The sequence below is a fragment of the Hyposmocoma kahamanoa genome, unplaced genomic scaffold (genome assembly GCF_003589595.1).
Source record: "Hyposmocoma kahamanoa isolate Upper Pololo Valley unplaced genomic scaffold, ASM358959v1 80, whole genome shotgun sequence".
Taxonomy (NCBI): domain Eukaryota; kingdom Metazoa; phylum Arthropoda; class Insecta; order Lepidoptera; family Cosmopterigidae; genus Hyposmocoma; species Hyposmocoma kahamanoa.
In genome coordinates, this window is record NW_020654051.1 from 34,024 (window position 1) to 58,286 (window position 24,263).

The 24,263-nt window shown below is 39.6% G+C and overlaps 2 protein-coding genes across 3 annotated transcripts in view; one reads left to right on the forward strand and one right to left on the reverse strand.

Annotated features, from left to right (window-relative positions):
* Nucleotides 1–250: 250 nt before the first annotated feature.
* On the reverse strand, nt 251–14,170 carry LOC113233746 (cryptochrome-1). 2 transcript variants are annotated; one of them, XM_026468934.1, is made up of 9 exons: nt 13,833–14,170; nt 8,583–8,898; nt 8,327–8,514; nt 8,141–8,257; nt 1,959–2,092; nt 1,687–1,782; nt 1,463–1,536; nt 1,143–1,269; nt 251–1,066 (listed from the first exon to the last, which is right to left on the reverse strand). In XM_026468934.1, the coding sequence occupies exons 2-9, from the start codon at nt 8,860–8,862 to the stop codon at nt 472–474; spliced, it is 1,611 nt and encodes a 536-aa protein (XP_026324719.1). In that variant the 5' UTR covers nt 8,863–8,898; nt 13,833–14,170; the 3' UTR covers nt 251–471. The 2 variants fall into 2 exon arrangements, with proteins under 2 accessions (XP_026324719.1, XP_026324720.1); XM_026468935.1 differs by lacking the exon at nt 13,833–14,170 and adding an exon at nt 12,980–13,206.
* Nucleotides 14,171–18,103: 3,933 nt separating this feature from the next.
* The window catches only part of LOC113233912, a 20,799-nt gene continuing 14,639 nt past the window's right edge, over nt 18,104–24,263 (forward strand). The window contains exons 1-2 of the mRNA XM_026469146.1: nt 18,104–18,230; nt 20,297–21,714. Coding sequence (XP_026324931.1) covers nt 18,104–18,230; nt 20,297–21,714 — 1,545 coding nt within the window. The remainder of the gene's footprint in view (nt 18,231–20,296; nt 21,715–24,263) is intronic.

Sequence of the window (24,263 nt, forward strand, 5' to 3'; positions counted from 1 at the left end):
GTAGGTGTTGTGTAGTGGTGGTGGCGGATTTTTGAATATGTAATATTAATGTATTTTTTATGTTCAAAAAAGTAATTAATTTCATTCCTTATTTTAATTTTTAACAGAATATGCTATGCTTTACGCTATGTATGTTTTTGCAAAATATTTTTATTTGAACAGCATTTAAAAAAAAAAAAATTTAATACTGATTAATAACGGAAATTATAATTAAATTAAAACATATTTACTCGTATTAGTCGCAGTCTTACGTCCGTTCGGGATTTCTCATCGGATGAAATAAGGAAAGCGGTTCGGAGAAACCGTTTTCCTGTCAAATGTTTTGTGATTTGCATCGCTTCTCGCAGGTCCCGGGCTCGTTCTTGCGCAAGCGAGTCGGCGACCTGCCGCAGGAGCGGTCCTCGGAAACGAAAGCGCGGCGTTCGCCATAACTGAGTCAAGCGGGAGGGGCAGAAGGGGCGGCGCCGGCGCCTAGTCGGAGGCGGCGGCGAGCGGCTGCGGCTCGTCGTGCAGCCACATGAAGCGGCGCACCTCGTCGGCGTCCGAGGGGCAGCAGTGCGGCGGCGCGCGCTGCAGCGCGTCGCGCAGGCGCCGCATGGCGCGCGCGTTGGCGGCGCCGGCGGCCGCGGGGTCGGCCAGCGGCGCGGGGTAGTCGCGCCCCACCACGCACTGCGCGCGCTGCTGCTCGGCCAGCGGCGCGCGCCACGGCTCGTACACGAAGCGCGCCGGCAGCCGCGCCAGCTCGGGCACGTAGCGCCGCACGTACTCGCCCGACGGGTCCAGGCGCCGGCCCAGGCGCACGGGGCAGGCGCAGGCGCCGGAGTCCAGCAGCGCCTCGAAGGCGCTGGACGACACCCACATCCAGTTGCCGGCGCACACCGACCAGTCGGCGTCCAGCAGGTACTTGAGGAAGTGGCGCAGCCCGTGCTCCCACGACAGCCACAGCGTGCCGCGCGTGAGGAACGACGCCACGGCGTTGCGCACGACGTGGTGCAGCCAGCCCTCGGCGCGCAGCTGGCGCATGGCCGCGTCCACGAACGGGAAGCCCGTGCGGCCCGCGCGCCACCTGCCGACGGCGCCCTCGTCACCCTCGTCCCAGCCCGAGCCCGAGCCCGCCCGAGCCGGCCTCGCCCCGCGCTCACCTCTCCAGCTCGTCGCCCTCGGGGCTCTTCCACGGGATGTCGAGGCAGATCGGGTTGCCGGCGATCTGCCCGTAGTTGGGGTTGTTCACGCTCATCGTGTAGAAGTACTCGCGCCAGATCAGCTGACCTGCGGAATTCGACACGGTCGGGTCGATTCGAATTGAAGCGTTGCTCACTTTTACATTTGTGTCGTATATTTACTAGGAAATTAACTTCCGGTCGACCGTATTAATTTACCTTTTCGACCCTCTTAAAAACACAACTACGCGCGACACGGTCAGCACGCTACGCTGTCATATTACGAGCCGCGAAATACGTACCGGTGATGAAATGTGCACCCGAGAGGCGACCCTGGTGCACCTGCTGGAACAGATCCTGCAACGCCCAGTAGAACCTACCACATTAAATAAAATGTTCTTATCCATGTATGTATCTCTTTATAGCGTTCAAGTAAAATACCTTAATAATGAAAAACAAAAAAGCCGGTAGTGAAAGCTGCTTGTAGGCGGACGCAGCGAAAGTAACGCCGGACGTAGGTACTCACTTCCGGACGGACAGGCAGCCGAAGCGCAGCGCGGGGCTCAGCGAGACGGGCGGGCCCAGCAGATCGGGGCTGCCGTGCGTCGGCAGGTACGAGCCCCTGCAACGACGTACGATATTCGGAATTCATTTCTGCCAAGTCAATTATTCATTTCATAATAAAACAACCGCATTACACCTCTTCTCGTCCAATGCCTACGACGCCACTCAAACAAGTGTAATAACGAGCCGCTCGATCGTTTTCTGTAAGATCCGAAATAGCAAGTTGTTTGTCACCTGCAGAAAGTCTCGCGCTCAACGACGAGCCTGTCGTCCATCTGCTTGAGCGCCGCGCCCTCGCCGCCCACCCAGCGGATCATGCGGACGTCCTCGTCCTCCAGGAACACGCCGAGATCCTCCGGTTTCGGAGTCTGTACACCGCAGACAACAGTGTTAGCGCAATTCAGATTACAGGCAAATAGTACACAGAAAAAAAGGATTTCTACTAATAAGAAAGAGCAATTTTATTTCATTTCTAATCAATTAATTGGACATTACTTACATCAAGAAATTTTTACCTCTTACATCAAATTTAAATAATCTTAAATGAATTCAAAATTTCTTGGGTGTATTTTAAGAAAATATATTCTTAAACAAAAAAAGAAGTAGTTTTCTATTCAGATTAATATTCTAAATTCTAGAGTATATTCTTAAAGCAACATTTCGTTGCGTTTTCATAGTCAATCTTGTCGTGACATGTCGCCGAAGGCGCACGCGGTAACGATTACTTTTACTCGTGCTTGTAATCATAAAAATCATAAACAGTCATTTACCCTAAGAAACAATACGTAGTATCTCTAGTTTGTTAGGGTGTTATTTATATTCATAGTTATATTTTAAGAAATTTGGTTACAGCATGAAATCCAACTACATTTGTAACAAGCACAACTTTAACATGCAATTAGTTCCATCACGCCACTGCTAGATGGCATTAGTTGTACTCTGAAACGCGTTATCGTTTTGTTAACTTCGATAATATAAAGTCATCTCACATATTTGGAATTGTTAGTGCTTTCTGCAGCTGTAGCGTTTATACGGCACTGAATGGCACTGAACTGGTTGCTATCACGCCAGTGAGACATACTTTTGGGTCCATAACCCTATAAATTTACCCATTTTGATATTAGTAAATATAAATCTTTCGTCAAATAATTAAGTACCTCTCAATTTTCATTCTTTTTTTTTTTCAAATCAAAATCGGACATTTCTAATAACAAATTAATATTTTGTTGAATCTAGAGTAGACATGGGGAATTGCGTTACATTTCTATCGCCGTGACTGTCGTTCCGGTTCCAAAAAAATCACGGGGATAAATCACCGTGATTTTGTCACGACTGTTACTTCCGTGACCTTGTCACGCCTATAACTTACATCACGATTTACCGTTTTAGCCAGCGGCTTCTTTCTAATACATATAGCCGTTTTTTATAGAATGATTTAAGTTTTTACTCCCTTTGTAATAAGTTTCAATTCCATTCAAAAAGTTGATTTTGTATTTAATGTAATTTTGTTTTTTACTTATTTAATGCGAATCTTTGGATTGTTAAAAATAGCAATAAAGTGTAATGTATGTAGAATATACAAAGTAGGTTATACATAAATATAAAATACCAACTCTTCCTATAATATACAAAACAAATATACAAAAATATTTACGTTTTTTAATAAATAGGTTTACAGTAACTGCTGCAGATTTTTTTCATCTGCCCTTTCTAGTAGTAATAAGCATTTACGATCCTTGTGAGTGAGCAAAGAAAGTCATCCTATCTCACTCACTCCCATCGCCGAAATGGCCCGATTTGAAGAGAACTGCAACGAGTGGCGCGCTCAGTCACCACGGAACGGAGATCGCGCATTGTATCAAATACGTATGTCGTGATTTGAGTGACGGGGATAGCTATTGGAACGGAGGAACACCTATGTGACTTTGGAACGTCGTTCCTTCGGAACGAGACACGGTGATTCTGTTTGACGGCGGATCATCGTGACGTTATTTATCACCCACCTCTAATCTAGAGTGGCTTTGTGACTTGAAGTAAATTAATTTGCTCTTGGATTAAATATTTCTGTCTTATAACAAAAATACACTTTTGAGACGTTTTTTTACTATTATCAAGTAATTATTCTCTAGCGTCTATAGGGAGAGGATCGGTTTGTTGGATTAAATAAATTTTTCTTCATAAAAAGAATTTTGTCTTTTTCTAAGTAATCTGTTTTTACCGTGTACAAGCTTGTTAAATATGGAGTCGCGTGCGTATAGATGACTTATTAGTTTCACGTTAGTTTTGATTATAGTGACCCTCAAATACCGGGACAGTTGCTTCAGCTGTACCACGGACAAGTCCGGTCGTGCATGGAGTACTGCTGCCACCTTTTGGATAGTACTGCTGCCACCTTTTGGATAGTACTGCTGCCACCTTTGGGATGGCTCTGCTACATATCAACTGGCCACTTTGGATTCAATTGACAATCGTGCCAAGAAGTTTATAGATGACTCGGTATTAGGGGCGGCGAAGCTGCAGAGCCTTGAACACCCCCGTAAAGTTGCCTGCTTATCGGTATTTCACAGGATATATCACGGAGAGTGTGCGATGGAATTACACGATTTAATTCCGCCTTCCCCTTTCCATCATCGGGGGACTAGGCGTAGGCTTGGGTTCCACCTATATGTTGTGGATATTCCAAAGAAACGCGCGAAGCGTTACGCTTCTACATTTAAGTATATGGCGAATGGCTATGGAGTGGAATTCCCTGCCTGCAGACTTGTTCCCTGAACGTTATAACTTGGGCCTTTAAAATTATTGTCCTTACAGTAAAATGAGTTTATTATAGAACATCTTTTTGTAATAGAAGATCTTGTCGATTAACTTAAACAATGAAAACGCACGTCAATATATGAATTTACGACTGTCTTATTTAATTGTACTAGATAGTTTTCTGTTGTTGATTGATCAAATTGATGAATGGCAAGACAACTGAAAATGTTACTGCTGACAAAATATGGTAAAATCTTACAGAAGAGGTTTACTTAATGACGGCCTTGTGTAAGATTTTTGTGATTCGTTTATTAATTATCGGATGTCTAACTCTGCTACTCATCATATTTGGATAGCGTCTTAGTTGGGATAAACTAGACCACCTTCGTCCTCGAAAGCAACAAACTCATACGTATGACCAACTCCAGGTTTTTGTAAAGACAGCGCATTGTTAATTCTTTGCATTATACATATATTTTTTTGTATTACTCGTACTACATATCCGGCGATGTATGTAATTATTTGCTCACTATATTCGGACATTCGAGGCGACGTGTTGCAAAAATTATATATCGAAATTACAGGTACTACTGAGAATAGATACTACAAAACTGAAAAAAAAAACGAAACGTTACTAAACGTTATAGCAAAAGAGTTATGGAATATTTTTATAATATGCTAAATTCCCATTGACTTACAATTATAAGTCAATGTAAATTCCTAATAATTTTCGTCCCTTTGTTTTCAAAATCGAACAGAATCGAAAACAGTGTTGACAAACGTATGCATCACTAAATGTTAAATTTGGCCAAAAACATTTACAAGCGGCCGTACCACGAAACCGAATGCATTATAGGTACCTACGAAAGTGCGTTCGTTCGGTATTCATGGTGTTTTAACAAAGGATCACAAATATATTTCCACCAAGTAAAAGCCGCAATGTTTCACAAATCACGAGGCTTACACTCTGTTGCATATTTGTTTTCTCGAAATTCATACAAAATAAAAATAATTGTTTTTAAAATAAATTATGCATCTTCTGATTACAAAAACGTCCCTGTTTACTCGTTTACAGTTATGGTGCTTTTGCATTTTATAATGGTACAATTGTGCATTTTTCGCGTTTTCGACTGGTGTTTATCTACGATAACGGTCGAGCTCGTTTTGAAGTGTAGCAGAGCAGCGGCAACTAGGTGTATTTCACTTACATTGGCCACGCGAAGTACGTACACTTGCGGCGTCTATCTAGATATTTAGATTGATTAGTGATTTAGATCATAGGCATCAAGTAACGCCTCACCCTGGAAAGGATGCCAAGCTTCCTTGCTGCACTTTTGGCCATGAACTCTTGAATCCATTCAATTCGGCAGATACTTGTATCTGCCGAAGTTCAAATTGAACTACAGGTCCATCCCAAGTAGCTGGAGACAGTCGGCTATCGGTATGGATATATCACGAAAAGTCGGAGTCAGCTCAAAAGGACTCCGTTTTGTGGAGAATAGACACGCCTGCGTTTTGGTAGCGTTAAATTGACAAAACTGGTATCGCCACAATCGGAGACAGCCTGGAGTGTCAAATCCAAACGGCTAACCATGGACTCTCGACAAGACTGAATTTCCTATCCACTGACCCTTGCATTGGTCAAGTACCTATCTACAACTGTGCTGTCATTAGCATACGCAATGGTACCTGGAATTAACATATCATTGATATGCAGCAGAAAGAGACTTGCAGACAGTACAGAACCCTGAGGAACTCCGCCATCTATCGCCATATGTTCGGAAGAGTAGCCTTAAAGGTCCAAGGGGAAGCCCATAAGAGGGAAGCTTACTTAAAAGGCTTACGTGCCAGACCCTGTCAAAGGCTTTAGAAATGTCCAAAGACCCTGCAAGTGCTTCGCCTTGCTTTTCTATAGATTCGCTCCATATGTGACAGGCATAAACAAGATCCCCAGTAGATCGCCCTCGTCGGAATCCGTACTAGCGATCACTGAGGAGGTCGTTGTCTTCAAGGTACAACACTTTCCATAGTCTTGCAGAGTATGGAAGTGGCTGGGATAGGTCTATAGTTGACAGGGTCAGCTCAGCTTCCCTTTTTCGGAACAGGTTGCACGTTTGCAAGCTTCCACGACCTGGGAACTGGGAAATATCATATTTTTATCTGATTTTTCAAAAATCCGATGAAGAATTTACATTCTTCGATTATTCAATTTTCTTCTCTACAGTGCATTTACACCGCACACGCATTCAAACACCGAATACACTATGCAATTTAACTGCCTCCGTGGCCGAACGGTTACCATGCCGGACTGCCACGCAGAGGTCCCAGGTTCGATTCCCGGGCCGGGAGAAATGTTTGTATGGCCTAAATTTATTTCTCTCGTGAGTTTGGTTGTAATTTGTGGTTGTCTATGTGTGTGTCCATGGCACCCGCGACACAGGGTTTCCCTAGTGCGGGGCTATGTTGAGTGTTTGCGTGTGTGCGTTAATTTACAATAAGTATATTCACATTGTTTAATTGCTGTTTCGCACCGCATCTTGCTATCTCGAAAATGAGTGCTTTAATCACACCCCGGACACTTCATACAACGGTTGAAAGTTATTTACCTACGACTAATACTACTGCATACAGTAAGGCGTAGGCGTAAATGTGTGCGTGAAGTGGCAAGGTTACCCATCACTTTCTCGTACAATCACGTTACGTGGTCAGAGCGGCAACATTGTGAAAATTCTAACCTGAATCTGTTATCTATAATTCTATTAATAGAATCGTAATAATTACACATGTTCATTAGGTATTTATATCCATATAACATTATATTTTTCATTAATTTACTAATAAGAATAATATTGAAGATTTCTTTTAAAAATATATTAAAAGCACTTAAAATGTTGTATTTTGGACAGGTACTTTTAGATAAGGTAACCAAGGTATTTGAAATTGCGTGTCGAAGTTTATCAATTTTATCAATAATATTTATCGGCAATACAAATTGAAAATTTGAGAACCTTTGTCTACTAGCTCCCTAAGTTGCCATAACTTCTGTATTATATGTGTATTTCTATGCACTAAATAAAAAAAAAACAATAACTGAATGAGTTTCAGATGTAAGTTTTTTTCATCTTTCGGAAAACGAAACAAACTCATCTGTTTATTCCGTTTAGATGATGATGAACAGACGTACACAACACTATTCACGACCATTATAAATAGTAGGTAATGTACCTATAACAATGTAATAATATTAACGTACAAGTTCCGTAATGAATAATTTAGTTTTCTACATTCAAACATCACAGCCGTCTTAGCGCGAAAACGGGTCGCCGCGCCGACAGCCTCGTTGTCGTTCAGTCAATGTGACCGTCAGTGTGCGGGGTGTGGTGCATGGTGCAGTATCTAAATCCAGGGAGGGGCGGAGAGTGTCCATTCTCGTTACTTTTTGTTCTTTGTTTTGATTTTGTGCAAACGTCGCTCGCACCGAGCACACATATGTTTATTACGACTTGGGTACTTACTATAGCTGCATCCAACGTCTTTATAATAATTTGTTTATTTTTAGTTTTTTTTGTACGCGCTTATGACAAGACAGTAAACGTGGAAGTTACGCAAATAGCGTCTACCTCTACAATCGGAACGGGATTAGTACGTAGTCGAACGGGTACCTTGTCGAAGACGGTGAACTCCTCGTAGAAACTCCGCGGCAGAGCGCCGAAGGTGACGCCGCGCAGGTCGGCGTCGGCCACGGGCCGCGGCGGGTCGCCGATCGTCGCCACCGTGTGCTGCAAGCGGGGACGGGTTAAGGCCTCGGCCGCGCCGTCGGCGAGAGCTCGACGCCTGCGGGCGCTTACGAGGAACATCTGGTAGGTGAGCGGCGGGATGCCGCCGTTGGCGCCGATGACCGCGTCGGGCGCCCACAGCGTGTGCGAGACGTGCTCGCGGCACTCGACGCCCGCGTCGCGGCACGCGCGCGCCACGCGCTCGTCGCGCGCGCGCCACACCGGCTCGCAGTCCTGCTCGAAGCACAGCCTGCGAATGCCTGCCAACGGGAGGAATAGGGAGCATTGCCTGCGACGATACGTCGGCGACGTAGATCAGCGATCGTACCGAATTCCTCCCACAGCCGGCGGAACACGGCCTCGGGCTGTCCCTTGACCATGATGAGCTTTCCCCCGCTCCTCTGGAACTGCCGGTTGAGGTCTTCGAGCGCCTCGAGCAGGTAGCGCATGCGGTTGTAGCCCACCAGCTTTGTCCCGGCGGTCTCTCCGTCGAATACGAACACCGGGAAGAAAGGCGCGCCGGCGAGGTCGCGCAGTGCGTCGTGCAACGCCGGGTTATCGTGTAGCCGAAGTCCGTGACGGAACCACATCGCACTTCCGCCCTGCATCTTGCTCGTTCTTTCGCCTCGCTGTACGCTTCACACCTGTCGACAATATCATTCCCTTCTCTTAAATTTTTACAAAACCGCTCTGACAATAAAAATATTCGTTAGTAATTCAGTATATATATACAACGTCGGCGATAGTACAAAACTACATACGCAGCATTGGTAAAGGCGCGTATCTACACCGAACCAAATTTTACAGGAGAGGGTTTTAACGTTATTATTATTACCTTGTTATTTTAATAGCTAACGACTTCCATTTTTGCACAGTAAGCTTTAATTTATGTCGTCTATGGACTGACTACAATAGATATTTATTTGGATATCGGTATAAGTACTATGAAAATCCCATAACATTACCATAATATGGTAACCCGGATTTGGTGCTGCAGCTAGGATAGTCCGCGGTCTGCCCGACCCCTGGACTACTTACAGCAGAATTAACGTGTTTGGGCTCATTCGTTTGGAGTATGTCTTGTGTATCGACGGTAGTTCTTTAATTTTGTATCAATTATTTATCAAAAGTTTTACGAGGTAGATTTTTCTAGATAAAACCCGTTTGTATTGTATTGTACCGGCATTTCTTTCTGCAGATCCACGAACCCACCCAACTTCGCGACTTCTTACAACAGAACTGTTATGTTTGGGCTCAATAAATTGGTCACGACGAGTAGATGGTTGTTAGCTTCCTGATGGTGACTTTATTGGAATACACTTGCTTTGTGTCGGGGTTTAAAACATTTTCATTTTATTTATTTATTTTCAATATGCCTTGAAAATGATAACATTATATTCGTTGTGAAACTAAATAACACGAGTACACGTACAATCAACAACATTATCCACATATTTAGCTAAACTGTATTTTTAATGTGTTTTGTTACAATGTAGATTCCAATTAAACGATTATTGATTGTAATGCAATTTAGACAGTTTTGTTACCATAACTGTACAGAAATTAATTTATTACCGGGTATAACGGTATCCGCCCACAAATTGGACCGAAACGGGTTAAAACCGGTTTAGATAGAAACGTGTAATAGTCAGTTCATTCATAAAAAAGAGCTTAAGTAGAGGCGGATCCATGATTATTATTAAACGTAACTTAAAATTTAAAGAGCGTAAGGATATCACAGATCTTTCTACTGAACGAACTATTGAGATTTCATGTGTGGAATTGGATCAGTTTGTCGTCTTATGTGTATACAGGCCAACCTGCTAATTTTAACGAGTTTGTTTTTTATGGAAGAATTTTTATTAATTATGGAAGACAGTTTAAAGCGGATTTTTCCAACCAAAAAAAACGAAGTAATATGTGGAAATTTCAATGTAAACCTGTTGAAAAACTGTTCTACTTCTGTAAGACTCACTATTTCAAAGTTTTAACTTGATTAATCTTTTCTTAGAACCAACTCGCATCACTGCCTCCTCTTCTACTTGTTCTTTTGTAACAGAGAGCGCAGTGTCTAAATCAATAATAAATAGCTTAAGATCAGACCATTCTTTTAATTGTAAAATGAGCAAGAAGGTAGGCCAATTTCTCTGCAGACCGTCAAAATTATATTGGCAATAGTTTAAATTCCATACCCCATATACCGGAGGTTCCAAATACTTTATATAGCACGATATTTGGTTTAATTAAAAATCAATTTGATAATATATTTAAATCTAAAACATTAACTTTCCATAGAGAGACCAAATTCAACGACTGGGCAACAGTAAGTATTCATAAGAGTAGGTCTCGTTTCTATGAGCTATATGCTATGAAAATTTATAATACTAATTCCAATTTCATAGAATATGTTAGAATTTATTCAAAAACATTTAAAAAAGTTTGTGTAGCTGCTAAGGTTAAGTTTCACAGCGACAAAATTAGACAATCGATAAATAAATCTAAAACTACTTGGAGCATAATAAACAAAGAGTCAGGCAGGGTTAAACAACACGATAGAGATATAGTTTTAGAATTAGACAGTAAACTTATAAAATCTAAAGATAAAGTAGCCCAAGCTTTTGAATCGTTCTTTTCGGAAATTGCTGTGAACACTACAGAATCATTAAATTCCTCCTCTTCTCTTGCTATTGATCTCCTAAAGGAAAATGTTAACGTTTGTGGCAGTTTATTTAATTTCCGTCATGTTAATCCACAAGACGTCATAAAAGCTTTTTAATTTAAATACATGTTAAAAAAACTGAAGATCTCTGGGGCATATCAACTAAAGTCATAGACTTAATTATTGATCCAATTACCACACATTTACCTGTAGCTTTCAATAGGTGCGTTGACGAAGGTGTTTTTCCCGATTTAATGAAATACAGCAAGGTTATTCCCTTATTCAAAAGCGGTAGGAAAGTTGATCCCAGCAACTATAGGCCTATAGTAAAGTTTTAGTTTTACCAACTTTAAGTAAAATATTCGAAAAGGTTATGCCAACTCAGTTACTGTCCTATTTCTGTAGGAATCATATTTTTCATAGTGAACAATACGGGTTTACTAGTGGTAGATCGACTAGCGATGCGGGGGTGAGTAAATGTTTTATATGCCCGTAAAGATATACATAATTTGAATAAGAAAGAAGATATCCATAATATTAGACCTAAGAGCTAAGTCCAAACTCATGGTACCACGATTTCGTTTAACCAAGGTAAACAACTCTTTTATGGGTAACTGTATACATTTTTACAATAAGATTCCGGAGCATATATTAAGTTTATCATTTCCTAAGTTTAAAAACTACATTAAAAATATTTTGATCGAAAAACATATTACAAAATTGAAGACTACGTGTTAAATAAAGATGTATGGAAAGACGACACGGCTCCAGAATCCACACAAATTTGATTCAAAGTGTATTCCATAGCGTTTAAGTTTATTTGAAAAGAGCAATCCCTAGAGTTTCTTGCTGGTTCCTCTAAGGGAGGTCAGCGTAGTGAACGAGCAGTAGCTTAAATGTGACGTTTTCAAGTGTAAATTTATTTTACCTATGGAATAGATAATCTTTGACTTTGTTTAAAACCCAGGCAGGCAGATTACGGTTTAATCCACTGCCCATCTCTGCACCTGACGCCAGATCCGCGGTATTGTTATTAACCGATTTTTGACTTTCTGTTGTGGTCAACACCCGCCCTCAAAATCAGGCCCCTAACTAGTGTTAGGGGCCTGATTTTGATTGCCTCTCCCGATCGGAAACGGCGCCTTTTCCGAGTCGAGGACTCGAGTCGTCGAGGCGTCGAGTCGGCGAGGCGCATAATATTGCGGATGGGCCACCCGAGTACCCGAACCGATCGACTCCGATTTCAATTAAAATCAGGGCCCAGGTCCCTGACGCGCAACTACGTGCACTAGCGTGCCAAACTCGAATTGCTACATTGTGTCCGAAGTCCGGTACGCGTAATTGCACTATCCCCGACCGACGACAGGTCAATAGAATGGCGGACAAATATCAGCCCGTATCTACTCGCCGCTATAACTAGTACTCGTACAAACCTATTGAAATCGGAGACGATTGCGTCAGACGCTTATTATAAATGTAGGTATGTTTTATAAAAGGTAAATTAAACTACATCTTACGTAACTATGTTACTGTAAGTACCTAAGTAGGTAAACATAATAAAATATCGTCGTAACAAAATGCAGAACAAATTCATATGTGCGATACTATAGATTGTCTTGAGCAAATTACTTAATAATTTCATTTATGGGTAACTATCATCATAACCTATAAGTAAAGCGTGTTGTATAGGTACTGCTTACGGTTTGAATGTCTCAATCAATTTTAAAGTTTCGGGTTTGAAATATTTTAAGATACAAGACTGTGGTAAATAAGGAATATTACATTGCCGGTTTCTTGTAAAATACGGCATCATATTCATACACTGTCACTATGAATATCAAGTTTCAAAGAACTCGCGAACTGACAATTTAATGTTGGTCATATAAATGTAGGTACCTACCTGCAAACGTTTATTAAAACGCGTTTTAGGCCCAAATCATACGATATTACCATTTAGTAGTTACGTGACAGTCACTTAATGACCCTTTAACGTTATATAAGAGTAAAAGTAAATTGAAGGTATTTTCGTTAGGTACCTATATAAATATTATAGTTACGTAACTCACCGCGGCTCGCCAGCGCGATTGAGATGTTCTTCTAAGTAAGCACGTAGGTAACTATATAAGCTAACTAGGCGACGCGTATACGTAGGTAGCTCCTATTCAGCGAGTTGTCGATAGCAGATGCAAATAAATGGATCCGCTGAATGAAACTGGCGGTACGAGATTATCGCTAGCGGTGGACGGTGACGTAACATGAGACGCGCCGGTCGCGCTCTCGCCCCGCGCACCTGTGGCTCGATAACATTGCAAGTTACGTGAGAACTAGGTAAATGGTTGACAATACATTCCAATAGGAATTAAGTATTGCTTTTTATTTGAAAGAACACTCATAAGTGAATATTTAAGTAGAATATACCTACGTAGGTACAGTTTACTTTTTCTCATGTGGGTACAGTCAAGAGCACGTCTAGCTTGACACTGCGCTTTGGACCGTTCTTATCGTAAGCGGCACAGAGTTGGATTTAAATCTGAATTGTCAAGCTATAACTATTTCCTTTCGCGGTTTAAAATTTTTGTGTCCTCTGATTGAGCTTCTGCATGAAGCTGTTTTTTGTAAGTACAGTCAACAGCACATCAAGGTATAGGTACACTTTTGATTGAATATTGCCTTCAGAGCAACGGAACAAGATCCGGCAATAGGTAGCTTGATATGCTGCCGTCCGTACCATTCTGATCATATGATAAACTAGTCGAATCGAAACGATTAAACACATATTCGAAAAAAAAGTTATTCATGCTACCTACATCTAGCATCAGCTCGCTCCTTGTAATCAAACTGAGCATTCAAAAACGTGTGGAGGTATTGTACGGTCATACATAAGCAGGTAGCACATGCAGAACATACAAATTCACTAACCTGAAACACGAACCAAGTCACGTCACAATCCTGTTGCGCCACGTCGGCCACTGACGCCGAGAATCCGCGTCGAATGTTCTACGGTTCGACCAAGTTTCCAATATCGTACAACGAGCAGCCTTTGAAAATCTTACAGTCCAACTTAACAAGATCCATGAAACTTATTCAGGTTCACCTTTTCCAACACTTAAAAGGTAGAAGGGAGGGTCGCAAATTATTGGTGTTAAAGACCCGTCATGAACACGAAGTAGGTACCTAGAGCGAGTTGGGTGGAAGCCATAAACGTGAACTTAAAACAACAGGATCGTACTTAGATGTTGTATACTCAAAGGAAACATACCGGAATGAATGTTTTGTATGTATGTGAAAAGTACGAGTAAAAAGGTATGCGAATATATTAAATTTAACCAAGTGGTCGTATGTACTTTAATGCGTACCTCTCATGATAAGAAACGTCATAAAAAAGATTAAAATTATAATTTAAAAAACTATTTTGTTCTCCACGCAAAATAAATTTTTGAATGTTATCCAGTGTATATTATGATACAACCTTTCTACTCACTTTGCCTTGTCTTTTCTTGCCTTGAACCTACTGTCATTCCACCTTATAATATATGGACATGACAAAAATTGTTGGAATCCTAAATTCTTGCTTACCTGCTTAGTGCCGCAGCCAAGGTTATAATTGTTCTTATTTCATTTAAGTATGTACTCGCAGTTACAGGTTTTACCGTGTTTTTTTTTAGACGCCTCGTACGTGTTTACCTCTTCAGTCCCACCACATCCTACTCTTTTTACCTAACGACCTCAGCAGGTATATAGAGGTAATGTTTTTGGACGTTATGTTTACATGTATGTACGAACGTAGAATAGGGTGGTCGACTATGAACCACGTACATTTTCAAGAGCTGTAACTCTGGATCTATGGAGCTATATTATACACTTTTTGCTTAGAATTATACAATATGTTGAATTGTATTCTCGACATATTTGCAAAGGTCATTCTATATCCGAAATTGAACCCAAATCACTAAAAAAAATCGAAAAAAATCCACAATTCTTTTTTTTTATTTAATTGTGGCAGGCCCCCAGGTGATTACGAATCGATGTTATTCGTAATCACCTGGGGGCCTGCCACAACCTCTTAAAACAATGTTACTTTAACCTTACATTGACTTTTCGTGCCATAACGCACTTAAAGTAAGCTTATTATAATGTTAAAACTATGTTTCATTGGCAGCTTTGTGACTATTCATTCGCTCGTATTATTTACTGCTCGTATTAGTTCGTACTATGACGCGACTTTAACATTAAAGCACATCACATTATCATAGATAAACACCATTCGAAAACGCGAAAAATGCATAATTTTGCCATTATAAACTGCAAAAGCACCATAACTGTGGGTAAACAGGGACGTTTTCAACCACGGACAAGTAATTTTATAATCTGAAGATGCATAGTTTATTTTAAAAACAATTATTTTGGTTTTGTATGAATTTCGAGAAAACAAATATGTATCCGAGTGTATGCCTCATATTTGTCATACATTGTTGCTTTTACTTGGTGCAATATATTTGTGATCCTTTGTTAATACGCCATGATTATCGAACAAACGCACTTTTGTATAATGCACTCAGTTTCGTGGTACGGCCGCTTATACATTTCTTTGGCATAATTTAACATTAGGCAACACTGTTCTCGATTCCGATCGATTTCGAAAACAAAGGGACGAAAATTATTATGACCTTAGCAATATTATAAAAATATTCTATAACTCTTTTATTATAACGTTTACGTACATGGCCGGACATGTAGTACGAGTAAGACAAAAAAAGAATTAACTTTTTTACAAAAGACGCTTTCAAGGACGAAGTTGGGCTAGTTTATACCACCTAAGATGCCATCCTAATATGCAGAGTAGCAGAGTTAGAAATCCGAGAAATAATTAACAAATCACAAAAATTTGATACGAGGCCGTCATTAAGTAAACCTCTTCTGATTAATAAGATTTTACCATATTTTGTCAGCAGTAACATTTTCATTTGCATTGCCATTCATCAATTTGATCAATTACCAACAAAAAACCATCTAGTAAAATTAATTAAGGCAGTCGCAGGTTCATATATTGACGTTCGTTTTCATCATTTAAGTTAATCGATAAGGTCTTCTATTACAAAAGGTCTTCTATTATAAGCTCATTTTTAAAGGAGGACAATTTTAATATTTAAAGTCGATTCAAAATTAAACTCTTAATTTTTTAAGTAATCAACATTTTTTTAAAACAAGTAAAATAAAGGACTAACTATCTTATTCTAGTATTTTTCTACTATATTAATATTACGACTATTTGTAATCAACAAATACTTGGACAAAAATTTTTCTATTTAGAATCGATTACCTACTTGAATAGTGTGAATTCCACGCGTGTTACGCATATTCCGCTCAATCAATCGATGTAGAGCGAGCGAAAGGTGGTTTCCATCACTAAATAGTTCTTGTGACGTCATAGTGGGTACAAAAAATGTGGCACGCTTAGGGTCATATTCTAGAACTATACTCAATGCTCAACTCAGGACTTGAGTATGATTCAAAGGACTAGAAATCATACTCAAGTCCTTGCCATTAGGGTCGTATTTCCAGTGCTTGAAATCATACTCAAGGCTGCTCAAGTCCTGTCTTGAGCATTGAGTAGAGTTCTTGAATACGACCCTGTGTATTGTTAAAAAACATTTTTTTTCTAAGGTGAAAAAAACTAAAGGAAACCGTTTTTTTCAGTCCAGAGCCATGAAGTTATGATGTGAACTCGTTCACAAATAAATGTCACTTGTCATAGAGTATTGGCATGAATGAAATGTCCAAAGTCACAGACAAAAAAAATTTCTATGTTGAATTATTGAACGGAATGAATTGACGATTGACGATGATTGTCAATTAAAGCAAAGATTTAATTTTTTTTCCATACTCTAAGCAAAGAATAATGTTACCAGAGACAATGTCACAAAATGAACGTATTAACTTGCGTAAAATATGAAAATGAGAATTATCTACCGCCAAATGTAGGAAAATAATTTGAGAACGAATGTGTTTGATAAAAATGTAGATTTGCACAAATGATTACGTAAATGGATTTTGATTAGAGATAATGCGGATAGGATGGATGAAACAGGATTCAGAGGATCAAGCTATTCGGCTCAAAGAACCACGCTATCCGGCTCGAAGGACCATGCTGTGACTGGGCCAAAATGGAATAGGGCGAACGCACTGACTGACCTTGAGTTGTTCCCTCGATAGATGTGTCGGTTGCTGGTGTTTATGCGTATGCCCAGGTGTTAGGGGATTGTCGCGCCGCCCACTCTGGTCTCTCACAGAGTAGTTGCAACAGGGCCCGGCACAACGGGGAATATCCTTTTTTTTTGACGGGGGCGAAATCTTACCCTCAAATCAGTGCGTTTTTTAGGATAGGAATAGAAAGGAGGCGAGTAGATCATTTGTGCATTTGCGAAAATGCCTACGTATCAAATCTGACACCAAGACATTTTGAACTTGGAAATACCAGACTGGGTGTTGGATCCGTTTTCAAATGTCAACACAGCAATATCACCTCAGCTGGAAGAAGAACTTATTGAATTGACAACGAACGAGGAAATAAAAATCAAGTTCAAAAATGGCTACCAAGAATTTTGGCTACAAAAACCGATCCCGCAATTGTACCCTGGATTGTGGTCAATCGTTCAACAAACTTATTAAACAGATTCATTCTTCACATTAGTTTTTATATAAGAATCGATTGTTTGTTATATTTTGGATAAAAGGTACTCTGTCTGAATACTATAAAGCTGCGTTTCAATAATCATTCTCATTGGCAGGTGTAGCCCGCAAGAGTTAACTTGAGACCTGAGCGCCGTTGTGTACTACCTACTGCGCTCAGGTCTCAAGTTAACTCTTCGGGTTATAGTAAGTCTCGTTTAGAATGAATGTTTAATCTCCGCTAATACAGCTCACAATAATTAATTTTATTTGAAGTTATAGTGGTTTTTAAGTAGGTGAAAAAATGGGGGCGCTAAAAAATAATTTATTCTCAAAGTGGGCAGTAGGCAAAATATGTTTGTGAACCCATGCTGTAGACGTACGTACATTATTTCGTAGTATTTTGTAAAACAGAGAGATAAGATAGCTGTGTAACCTTTGTTAGATAACTGCAAATTGTGATTAAAGTTATAAAAAAGGCGATAGAGTGAACAGCCGTTGGTTAGGGTGATTGAATAAAGATGGAGTTAACAAATTATAAAAATAAAATTAACGATGTTTTTGTAAAGTTATTTCAGCCAGGTTTTGAAATAAACAATTATTATGCTGAAAATCTGCTCAGGTATTTGGAGGATTGTCCAGATAAAGGTAAGTAATATATTAATTACGTAGATATCTACTTCACGTACTCTGCGAATACTGCCCTAACTTAAAGTTTTGCAATTGAGAAAACACGCTTTTAAAGTTAAAAATACACTGAACGATACCCATAAATATATATTCTCGTTTATAAATGGATTACAAATATGTATAAATAAAAGTAATGACGTTAATCCAATGCATTATTCGCAATAAGATTCATTGCAGTATTTTTTTAATGTCTCCGTGGCGAACGGTTACCATGCTGGACTGCCACTCAAAATTCCCGGGTTCGATTCGCGGGCCGGGAGAAAGATTTGTACATTGATTTCTCTTTTTAAGATTTGTTGATTGACTTCTCTCGTGAGTAGTCTATGGCACCCACGACACAGGGCTTTCTTAGTGCGGGGTTATGAGTGTATACGATATTATTAATTACCTACTTTTAACTTTCAATGTTTGTTTTCTCAATAATTCTGCAATTCAGCTAAATTGCATTTAGGTACAGTTTCCCAAAACGGACTTGGGTAATTTCCAGGATAATGTTTCTACCTAAATTCGCAGTGCCAATTTCTTTAAATATTTATTTAAATATAGTACAATATTATCATGAAATAGATATTATTTAATATTCAAATGTAGTAACCTGAAACATTATTCAATATTTCACGACTCGAATATTATTTAAATAATAAAAATGGCCACTGAAATCAGGTAAAGAAAACTAACCCGAAAAGTACCCACTTAGATTAAAGATATCTAAAAAGAGCATTAATAATACAGAAACTTAATTACAACAAGACATCACTCTTACACAAATCAATTTTAGGTTATTACTCGATTAATGCAAAACCTTCCTTGTAAGACTTTATTTTCTTTCAACTGTTGTCAAATGAATGCATATCTCGGTGATAAGCAATCAGGGTATCGGCCAACGATAACGCCTCTCGTTCTCCCTCCGACATATTAAATAGACGAACTCCGTGGTCGCGTGGCTTGCATGTCGGTTTCATGGTGTCGCCATCTCTGAAGTCCCGGGTTCGATCCCCGGCCGGGTCAACGTAGAAAGCACAGAACAATAAATACAATAGAAGTGGTAAGTTAGCGCCTGACGCGTGCCAACTATAGGTCTCGGAAAATCATTGCAATTGCAAATTCAGTATAATCCTAGGAAAATGCCTTATTGTATTGTTTTGGAGTACATGAACGATAGCCGCACAAGAATATTACCCGCGGTGGTATTTTATATCATCGGAAAGTCTTAGTTTAACAAATCGCATCGCTCGGATGAATGCAGCCAGTAGTACAAGGCGCGGGATGCTTCGCGTGCGCCGAGGTGCCACCTTCGCCTTTGCTCGAACTAGGGTCATTTTCGCGCTACCGTATTGGTATAAAACATGCTATTTGTGGTTTTTGAAGTTGGTTGATTTTTTTTTAATTTTTTTTATTTTTCCATTTTTAGCAGTGTTTAGTTAAGTACCTATACAAACATTAGATGGTATTGCATTTTGTGATTTAGAACTAAATGAATTACTTATCCGACCACATTTTTTTTCTTTTTTTTTTATAATATATATTTTAAATTGCAATGGCATTTCGCAGCATCCTGGTTAGATAACGGACTTTTTTTGCAAGGACCTGGGGTTTGTCAAACTTCATTGAATGTTATAATTGTTAATACAAAGATCGAACACTCAGAAAAAATTCCTTCGATCCGGCTTGATTCGAACCGACGTCTTCTAGCGGAACGAACCAGCGGACCTCACGAATTTTTCTATGTGCCTTCGTTGCGTCTTTGTATTTGGTTTTTCAACGATCGGATCGAACGAATTTTTTCTGAGTGTTCGATCTTTGTATTAATTATTATAACAAAGTAGTGAAGTAATTTCACAAAAAAATAATTGAATACCCATTCAATAAAAAAATCATTTAATGTGTTAGGTTTATCCATGACGTCGTCGCAGACTGCAGAATCGTCGGTCATATTATCGCATAACATTAGGCAAGATTGTGGCTACGGGTACTCGTAATTAAGAGTTTTAGTTTACGTTTAAAAAATCATTGTATTGTTACAGATGCTGAAAAAATTTTCGATTCGTCATTCTTTTCCGAACTCATCCTCTACGCACTAGCGAACATTGGAAATACGTCGACCTTAGTCAAGGCGCTGATCTTGGAGGTGGCAACAATCCTCTTCAAGAACGAACTTCACTTCAACAAACTTCAACAGATGCAGGGATTCGAAGAGATAGCTCTTAAACTGTTCGATGCAGTGAGGGGGTCGACACCTACCATTTACATGTCAGGCTTAAAACTTTTTACAGCTCAAATCTCTCATTACACAGGTCTAAGCTGGGTCATTCAGCACAAAATATGGACTCGTGTTTTCTTACCAGACCTTCATACGTTTCCGAAGACAATACTTCACGCTTGCTGCCAATACATAGCGAAGTTGACCTGGAAGCTAAACGAATACGGAGAAGATGGAGCACTTTGTGAAGTGCTTCAGTTCATTCTTGAACCTGTAGAAACTCAAGATTGCCTGTCTAAATATCAATGCAAAGTCATTGACGTGGAAGCCGAAAAAAATATATACGAACCGATGGTTCCAAATCTCCACGTTTTACTAATGATTCTCAACGATACGGAATTGGGCAAACCAAACAAGGTGATGAAATTTTTTCTGACAAGAATTGACTTAATGAAGTCTCCATTCCAAATAATGATGGAGGTGTCTAGAGATCCTGATACAGTTTTGTTGCTGTATCACATTTTTATTCGTTTAAAGTTGCAAGTGATTCTAGAACCTAAATTCAAAGACACATGTCCGAAGGCCGCTAATGATATCATAACATTGTACTACAATATGATTCATTATTTAATACTCGAAAAACGTTTAATACTAGCTGCATTAGATTTCTTCAGGCAAAATATTTTGTTTTGGTCCAAAGTGAAAAATATAGAATTTGAGAGATACGGAAGAACCTTTGAAATTCGAAACCAGTTTATGATGTTGCTGCTAAATCCTTTGATCATGCATTGCTACGAAGAATTTGGTAAAAGCAACGACAAGAAAGGATTAGAACATTTGGATTTGTACTACAATAAGATCGTTGATATGACGACAGAGCATATTGTTAAGGTTGGCTACTCATTCAGAGCGGCGATGATGGCTTGTAGTAACAGAAAGAAAATTGTGATAGAGACGATAAAGCAGCTGATGACACTGAAAGGTCATTTGAGTGGTACTCAAGCAGGAATCGTGTACCAAGCCTTGTTTTACGTGTTGCGAATTTATGTTGCATGTGAGGATGGGGATAAGTTTCCCGTTACTTTGACGTCCCCTGAAGACGTGAAATTGCTCTCTTTGACGCTGGAAATAATGACTCTGCTGCTGAAGGAGCACAACATAAACTGGTATGAAACCCTTGAGATCATATGTCTCCAAAACTTTCTGATGACTCTGTTGGCACAAAATATTTTATCGACAAAGGTGAGTTTGTTTTAAATAATTACTTACTAGATTAGATATACAGATATTAAAAACTACTACAGCAGATATTTAAATGATGACTAAGTAAATATAATCAGGGTTTCAACATTATTATTACTCGTATCATTAATAATTACCAGTTTAGTCATATCGTGTCAAAGATGGGTGCTACAAATCGTGGTGTTGATATAAACTTATAAACTGCATGTTTCTGCTATGCGGAAGTTAAAATAAAAGTAAACCTACGGCGGAGTCGGCCTCAGACTGCAGCGCGTGGTTGGGTGTAGATTATGGGGTGTACTTATGCGCTTCGGTGCTACAGTGGTGAATAGGTACTACGGGCGCTCGAGGAGGAGGTTCCGGGTTCGATTCTCCATTTGGGCCTATTTAGGAAACGAACATTTTTAAGTTGGTTCTGGTCTTGCCTCAGATTTATCGTTACCCTAGTATGTCACTCAGTACAAAAAATTATCTAATTTGAGATCAGAAAATTGGTGTGATTGTGTCTGTGAGTCAGGCACCTTATGGCCGTGGAATGAAATTGCGAGCCCGCGAATTTAAATGTGGTTCACCATAATGAGCAATGTGTCTACACGGCGTGGGCACACCTTGGTCACGCGCAACTGGTTGCTCTCACCCCTTCACCCGTTGGAGGTTCCTCAAGCGAGTGTGTCGCTCGTTCCGGCTGGCGGCCTTCTATAACATCGGTCCTCGTTCTCGGTGCGCGCTTCTCGCCTACTATCGCCAGCGCAGCTAGTGTTGCGTCCTGCGGCCGGCCGGGGCGCGGCGCTTTGTGGCGGGTCGCGTCTGGTGCGGGCACGACTCGTCACAATTTTTTAAAGGATATAATATGTGTATTTTGACATAAAATTATAGTTGTACTGCGACCTATATCTTTGGAACACCCTAATGAAAGTTGTTTTGAAACTGTTTATTTAATATTCAAAATATTTGAATTATCTGAATCGTAAAAATTGCTAAATCCGAATACCAAAATCTAACGAAGTCCGGATATGGCGTGTATTAGGATATCCGAATCGCAAGCCCAAATTATAGTTTTTGCAAGCTGTTGATCACATATTTATAATTTCCACATTCAGGTGATCTCGTATGTTTCCTTTTGCTTTGAAACCTATCCGTATACAACGGTATAAATATTTTTTTATAGAATAGAATAGAATACGTTTATTTGCCAGAATACAGTAATTACAAAGGTCTTAAGTAAAATTAGGTACATTGTATTCAACCTGCAAGCAGATGTGCAAATATTAGTGGGATTCAATGTTTCTTTAGTCTCTATAGTTTCTAATTAATGTAATGAATTTGTAAATTCTAAGTATTATTTATTACTATAGAAGCAATGTGTCAACAGCCATTTTGTTTAAATAAATAAATAAATAACGCGCACACTCAACATAGCCCCGCACTAGGTAAACCCTGTGTCGCGGGTGCCATGGACACACATATAGACAACCACAAATTACACCCAAACTCACGAGAGAAATAATTGTAGGCATACAAACATTTCTCCCGGCCCGGGAATCGAACCTGGGACCTCTGCGTGGCAGTCCGGCATGGTAACCGTTCGGCCACAGAGGCAGTTATTCAATTCAAAAGAGGCATTTTGTCAATTTTAATTTAAAAGTATGTCCTTGTAACAATTTAATTTCGTTTGGTAATTTATTGTAAATAATTATACACATGTTGAAGCAGTTATTCTTATATATACTTTATGGCAACGAGGTTGATATAAGAGATTCATAATTTTTGATCTAGTTTGCCTTTGAATGACTTCACCGCGTGTTTTAAAATTTTGTGGAGAAGAGTTGACAAATACGCAGATATCCCTAATGTACATGCATGGCAAAGGTAATATGTTCAGCCTTTTAAACAGCGGTTTGCAACTGTCATCGAACCACGCACCACCATACATTTTCCACCATATCTGGAAGTTAGTTTTCTATTTTTAACCGACTTCAAAAAAGGAGGAGGTTCTCACTTCGACTGTATGTTCTTTTTTTGTTTGTTTTTTTGTATGTATGTTACGCGATAACTCCGGTATTTGTGAACCGATTTTCATGATTCTTTTTTGTTGGAAAGGGGGTATTTACATAGTGGTCCCATTTCATTTCGTAGAAAATCATCCACCTCAAAAGGTGGCTGTTCACGCATGAAGAATCATTTTTATAAATAGCGCCTAAATTTAATTTAGGAGCAATTACTTTTAGCAATTATTTAGTTGATTTTGCTATTTCTCCAATTCAAGGCGTTTTTCTCTCGATATACTTTGAGTAGTGTCGTATTGAGAACCTATTTTTATAATCTCCAGTATCAAGTCCTATATAGTGGCGAACTAGGGGATATTTCAATGAAACTTAGCAAATAGATGTAATTCCACGTACTTTTGAAGTCGGTTTTTTTAGTACTTTGTACTGGGATTATTATCGGTGAGTAACAACCTGAAGTCTTATATGAGTATAAAAATATATACAGGGCGACTTTTTTTCAACTAAGATTTAATGACAAAATTGTAAACACAGACGCAGAAG

Excerpts from the sequence above, each read along its gene's own strand:
- LOC113233746 (XM_026468934.1), bottom strand. The coding sequence starts at position 8,862 with ATGCAGGGCGGAAGTGCGATGTGGTTCCGTCACGGACTTCGGCTACAC. Across the intron at positions 8,515-8,582 it reads CCGGCTGTGGGAGGAATTCG|GCATTCGCAGGCTGTGCTTC; the intron begins GTACGATCGCTG and ends TCCCGTTGGCAG. Across the intron at positions 1,067-1,142 it reads GAGGGCGACGAGCTGGAGAG|GTGGCGCGCGGGCCGCACGG; the intron begins GTGAGCGCGGGG and ends CGCCGTCGGCAG.